The sequence below is a fragment of the Egretta garzetta genome, unplaced genomic scaffold (assembly GCF_000687185.1).
Source record: "Egretta garzetta isolate BGI_Z169 unplaced genomic scaffold, ASM68718v1 scaffold577, whole genome shotgun sequence".
NCBI lineage: Eukaryota > Metazoa > Chordata > Aves > Pelecaniformes > Ardeidae > Egretta > Egretta garzetta.
The window spans coordinates 312072-318755 of record NW_009260138.1 but is presented as its reverse complement, the minus strand read 5'-3'; the positions used below and the strand labels follow the sequence as shown (position 1 = coordinate 318755).

Below are 6684 nucleotides of genomic sequence, written 5' to 3'. Positions count from 1 at the left end.
CCTGCTGCTGCTCACAATTTTTTATTGCTCCTTCACTGTGTTTAACACACTGCTTTATGATCCTTTCTGTGTTTTTCATTTGGAGATGACTTCAACTTCTTGTGTCTAATAATCTGCTCTGCGGTGAGATTATCTGTGCCTGATTCCTTTTACGAGTCCTGAAGACTTCAGTTGACAGCATACACTGATGGTGTCCTGTGTATCCTCCAGGAAATCCAGCTCCACCTGTAAGAATTTACTGTTCCTAGCTGCTCCTTTTTGCTTCCTCTTCACAAGCTTTCTCATTTCTATGGCTCCGTCCCTTTTGAAACTGGGTGCAACTGCCATGAATGCTTGGCCTCTGTCAAGCCTGTGGGAATTCTGAATGTAAACACAGGAACAGCAACCGTAAGCTGAAGATGTAAGACAAGATCTTGCACGTTGATGAGATCAAAGGAAGGGCTGCATCTCTGCTGTGGCTTCCTGGCCCAACTGCTCCGTGAAGCAGTATTGATGGAGTCTAACGTAGTTGGTGTTATATTCCAGTGCTGCAACACGGGGGTTACCTGAAGTACAGTTGCAGTTGTATTTCCCCGCCCTCTTTGCCCATCCAGTCTCTCTTGGCATCCCCTCTCTGTCCTTCTGGTCAGGCAGGCAGCCTGCAGGCTCAGCACTACCTATGTTTAAAGCTGGCATTTTGGTCCACGCAGATTCTGTGTCACTTGCTGGGCCCTTATGTTATTCATTTGATTTGCTTATAAGATCTCACTCAGAAATTTCACTACCCCATCACCAGCAGAGGTGACTCTTATCTTTTCTGTATATTTTATGTTCCGGTACTCTGATGTCTAGCATGTCATAGTCTTCGCTAAGACTAGGCATTTGATTTCCCTCAATTTAGTCATTGGTTTTTTAGCATTTGTGTAAAAGTACGTGTTGTTGCAGTGTTTGTTTCCTTCGTCATCTCCCATTTGAAAGGCACTCTGTTTTCCATTCCTTATTTCTGCTCTCTGGCCTTTGCTGCCCTCCAAAAGGCACAATTCCTAAGCCTTTGCTGATGGCATACTGAACTGTGTGTTCCCCATGCCTGCTGCTCTTCAGTTTATAGCTTAATCAATCACAACCTTTAAATGCCAGCAGTTTAGCCCCCAGTGAGTCCACCCTTTCCACACAGGCTTTATTTACCTCCAAAGTGCTCCTAAGTCCAGATCAATCTGAAATTTTGCTCTTGAAATTTTGCTCATGCTGAAAGTTTGCCTCTTTCCGGTCACAAATAAGGCAGTGGGAGCATTTTGGAGAGTGCTGTTGGAGAGGGTCTTATCTTGATCTTCCCTTCAACAAGCTGAATTTTGCCTCCAGAACATCATGTGAGATTCAAAAGCACAGGCTCTTCCCCAGCACTTTCAGGGACTTGTTCTGCTTTGCATATTTAAAGAAGAAAAAAAAAGCTTTTTCATTTAATTTTAAAAGCTCTTCCCCCTGAATTAGTTTTGGTTTGCTTAAAAACATCTCCCAAATGATAACTGATGTTCTTTTAAACCATTCCTCCAAACTAAGTTTTTTTGCAACGAATGTAATGTGGTACAAAGTAGTATCTGAGTTGCCAGCTCCCGCAATCATAATTTGAGTAATAATCCTCCACTGGCGCAGAAACAACGGAAAACAACTTTTGAGGAGATTGAGCCTATTAGCACTGCCAGTAGAACTACTACGCCGAGGCACAATTTCCATTAAAATGGAACGCACGGTGCAGGTGTCAGAGATCCTTTCCTAAAGTGCTACAAAAGAGTATCATTTACCACTTACTTTAGGATTTTCAGCAGTTCTCTAAACGTTAAAGTACTGCTTGTATTATTTTGTTGCTGTTCCAGGAGCATGGAGAGATCCCAGCAGGAGTCAAAGCCAAACCAACACACAGAGAAAGACGTTCCCTGCTATAAACAGAGAGAGATGCAGAGTGGATGTGGCCGCACTCCTGTCTTTGTTTTATTTCTCAAACCTGTTTCTAGAACTTCAGTAGGCCTTGTCTAATCTGAGTTTGAATACGCAGCAGGACAGAGCCGGAGGCAGCACTACAGAAGTTGGCACTGTTGCATTTGAGTAAAAAAGGAGGTTGGTATTAGAATAAAGGTTTGCAATTCCTTTTTTTATATTTCTGGAAGTTACCTCCCATGTTTCTGTGCAGAGGGAGAAACAGAACAGTCTCTAAAATGCTATAACATCTAGCCTGTTTTATTATGGATGATGACACTTTAAAAGAGCCAAATGTAAGAATCCCTAGCAATAATAAACCCTTCAAACACCACGAAAACCTTGAAACTCATACCAAAGTTTCTTATAGAGATTGTTAAAGACATGTAAGAAATGCATAAAAGATCAGCTGAGAGTGCATGCGATTTCATCTTAGGTTTACTGTGCAATAGGACAGTTTCATAATGCACTAAAGGTTAGGCTGCTGCACTAAACCGGAAACCTAAAGCAACAACAGAAAAACCATTTTCCTTTGTGTTCCCTTTTTTGCTAGAAGTGACATCTTCTTTAGTGTTTAAAAATAATTAAGTCCTCAACATCCAGTTAAAAAAGCAAACCAGCAAACAAAGTAAGTGCCCATGAAGACCATCCAGATGGAGTTAATGCAAAACCAAGTCAAAGTGATTGCTTAAAGACCTCTCTGGATACGATCTCTCTGTATCCCAATCGATTACTGGATGCTTGTCACACACACACACACACACACCCATTTGAATTTTAATGTTTTTTTTTTTTTCATGGCCATGTATGGGATTAACTCAATCAAACCAAAATTGTGTATATGTCAAAAAAGAATCATTTGGCTTTTAGCCCCACTTATGGTAAAAGTTGCAATTGTCCAGTTTTCTTTTCCATTGAACTATCTTTAAACATGTCCAGGGATGATATTCGAAAGGGTTAGCAGGTACTTTACTCAAACCAGAGCCATGCTCTAGTATTAAACTTAGCAGCAGAGTCTAGGTAGGACTGAAATCTTTGTCTGCTGGCTGTTTTGCGGGCACCATGTCATTCTCAAAGTCCTCCGCCTCAGGAAATAACTCTTCTCCTGAAACTCTTGCAAGCCCTCATTTGTTTGGTGGGGTTTTTGATTGGTTGGTTGGGTTGGGGTTTTTTCCTGTAAGGGCCTGGGTATTGCAAGCACCAATGTTGCAAGGTGGAAAAAGTAATAAACAAGTAGTGTTCCTTGCTCAGATGTCACAGTTTCAAAGTCACTGCTGGGGGGAGCAGAGAAGAGCAGAAATTACCATCTCCAGAGCCTCTTCCCACTCTTGGGAGATGCTGGAGGTAGCAAATCCTTTTCCAGCATTCCCTTTGCGCTCACTGGCATGTGGATGCACTCCACCTAGCCAGAAAAACTGGATTACAATGTGTTGATTGTAAAAGAGCAAGAAAGGTTGCTCATTCAAATTATCTATTTCATGTGGTGAGCAGAAGAGAGATGGTGTAGAGATTTATGGATAGACAGGCGTTGACACTTTCTGCAGGTAATGCTATTGTTACAAACATATGGGTATAAAAGCAGAGAAGTTATCTGTTGATGAGCAAGAAAGACTCCTGCTAGAAATACAAGGCTCTTAGTCATGATGGTGGCACCTCAAAAGGGTTTTTTGACTGGAAAGGCAAAGTAATCTGCAAGCAAGAGAAAAGGCTGCTGTGCATTACTGTCAGCGCTGTGGTTGGGTCCCTCCTGCATCTGAAATTCTGCATTTGGTTATCTCTGTAGGCACAGTTGAAGTTTGCTCTGCTCTTAGTGCTGCTCAGCGATGAGCTGTAGGTATTCATGGGGACGTGATAGCGTTTGTAGTTTGCAATACAGAAATTGTTCACCGATTATGCTGTGAGTAACGCTACTGTGCAGCTCACATCATTAAATGTGGAAGCCTCATTGATAAAGCTAGGATAAATCCTTTAAGAAGTGGGCTTTGGCATCGTTACAATTTTGATAAGCTTTGGTACAAATCCACTTTTTCAGGTAACAGAAAGCTGTAGAAGATTTTCAGAAGTTACCACGATATACACTGATTTTGGGGGTTCCTGTACTGTTCTTTCCAAAATACTGGTTGGTTTGGGGGCGTTTGGTTGCAGAATGATTGCTCCCTTTACAACCATCTATCTCGAGAGAATATTTTTAATTCTCCTTTCTTAAATCTGGCATGATTAGAACATGACTGACAAGAGGAAGCCAAGTCTTCCACAGCAGAGATTACTTAGGTCAGAGGACCAGCAAATTCAGCAGAGGAAAGGTTGTTTGAGATATTGCCTTTGAAAGCTAGCTCCATTAGGAAGAGGTGAACTTTTCACCTTTTGGGGGACGAGAAAGATTTGTAATGGATGCAGGGGCTGGCTTTTCTGGGTAGGTTGTGTGGATTTCTGGTTGAGCTCTTGGGATACAAGATATCAAAGGATATTTTCCAGTGCCCAGATCCTTCTAATTCCTGTAGCACTGGTCCGTGCGTCAGTGGTCCTAGAGAGACCAGCATTGTCATGGTGGGTTTCGTCCTGCACAGGCAGACTGGCAGGCTTTTGCCTTAGTGGGCGAGTGCGTGGCATCAAAGTGCACAAAAATTTGGTTAGGCACAGAGACACTGTGCGAGCCCAGCGAAGGGTTAACAACCACAATTTGCATATTAGCTTTCAATCGATCATTTCCACAGACCACAAAACATTGTGCTGCAACTGATTTAATCTTAGCAGAAGACAAAAACAAAGAAAGAAACAACAAACCAAAGTATTTGCGTTCAGGCATTTTATTTTTTTTTAAATGCTCTTGATATAAACCCCAGTAAAACTACTGTTTACCTGTGATTTTCAATAGCTTCCTATTTTTTAAACTTCTGTCAACAGAACACTGATTGCTTGTTTTGTGCATAAGGCACTTTAGCCAAACAGTTGTACCGGTGTGAGTCTGTACCCTCTTAACTGCCTGCTGCTTGGCTGGGGGCAGAGGGAAGGGATGTGTTTTGGTGGGCTCACAAGGACTGTGCGTCGTGGATCTCCTCTTACATTAATGTATGGCAGAGTCGAGGTGTAGGGTGCACACATGCACACAAAACAGATACTAAGAGGCACCAGTGCAAACAGTGAGCTTTCCTACCCTTGGGCATTCTCTGAGTCAGGATCAGGGCCTGATCCGGTGTTATCTAGCATGGCACTTTATAAACAGATAAACGAGAAAGGACCTCAAATTGGAAGTGCATATGGGAGAGCATATGTTATATACATTAAGAAACCTTAAGAGAACCTCCCCTTTATTAAGACATCTATTTGCTGATATATGTTCCGTAAATCAGATGCCATTGATTTCAGGGTTGCTGGTATGTGTTCAGTAACTACGCCCTGCACGCTATTAGTTCTGAAGTTAAGCACTTTACTACTCTCCATACCAAAACTGGGACAGTCAGTTTTTAATGTAATATTAAAAATAGCACACATTCAAAAGGTTCATGGGGATGCAGGGTTCACACCTACTGCTTCTTGTCATGATGTTTTATTTAAAAAGAGACACACCATCCCACCACGTTATTTAATTTTAGTTTCAATAGCTTGCTTTTGTATCAGGCTCACCAGTGGGGAATTTCTGCCTCCCACTCTCTGCATGGATACTTTAAAGCTTTGCTCTTCCAGAAAACAAACCCTTTCTGGTAGCACAGCTTCAGTTTTGCTGCAGCTTCGGACCCCTCTCTGCCTGAACCTGATTTCTGATTTTTCAAATAGCTCCTGCCTTGGCAGCCAGGTCTTGCTCTGTGGTTTCCAGCAGGAGAGAACATTTGCTCACTTACAGATGCCTGGTTTTGTTCACTGTCTTTCCGCTCAATTCCCAGCCCGGCACACCCTCAACTCCTGCGTTCCCAGAGTGTCTGGATTCCTACAGGATGGGCACATTTGAAACGCGTAAAACAGACTTCCCATCTCCATGAAAACCTAGTCTTTCTTTCCCTGAACAACTGCTCCTCCAAGTCTAATCAAAATAGATTTTCCTAGCCAATTTTTTTTTCTTGCGACTTTGCAAGCACTTTCTTGCACAGCTGGGGTTCGAGCTATACAGCCTTTCCAGGTCAGCGCCGAACCACCTAATGCGCAGACACGATTTCAGTTTCCCTCCTTTCTCTTTTCCTCCTTCAGGCCAACCGGTTCTCTGCATCTTTGTGCTTTTATTTTTGGTTTCTGTAACTTCCTGTAGCCAGCATCACAATTTTCTCAGCAACAGTTATTTCAACTGCTCCCAATCTCATCCCCACCTCCCTTTCCCTGGCAGAAAAGGACCAGACAACTGCAATTCTAGCTGCTAGCTACCAGAGAACTCTAGAAAGTACGGCAGGGCTGCCCGGCCTGCTTCTGTTCCCTCTCCAGCGGGGGGATCACAGGGTAACGTTTGGCATAGTATTATTTGATCCCTTTTGGGGTATTTTACTTCGGTGCCTGCTATTATTTATTATTTTCGGTTTATATTCCTTTCGTCTTTTGCCTTTCCTTCACTTGTAGCACTTACGCTTTCCCTTTGTTTCCTAAAAACTTTTTTTTTAAGTTTTAACTTTAATTACCGTGCGATAATTAGGTCTGTTTTTCTATTTCCCCTCGGGTTTTCCTCATTTTTTTCCTCCTTCCCTTTTTCCCTTCACTTTTCCTCTCCCCCCCCCCCCTTCCCTTCATTTCCCCCACGTTTTCCCGGTCTTT

General features: G+C 42.6%; 1 protein-coding gene across 1 annotated transcript in view; it reads left to right on the top strand.

The window, feature by feature from the left end:
- Positions 1 to 3842: 3842 nt before the first annotated feature.
- The window catches only part of LY75 (lymphocyte antigen 75), a 49739-nt gene continuing 46897 nt past the window's right edge, over positions 3843 to 6684 (top strand). The window contains exon 1 of the mRNA XM_035897093.1: positions 3843 to 3847. Coding sequence (XP_035752986.1) covers positions 3843 to 3847 — 5 coding nt within the window. The remainder of the gene's footprint in view (positions 3848 to 6684) is intronic.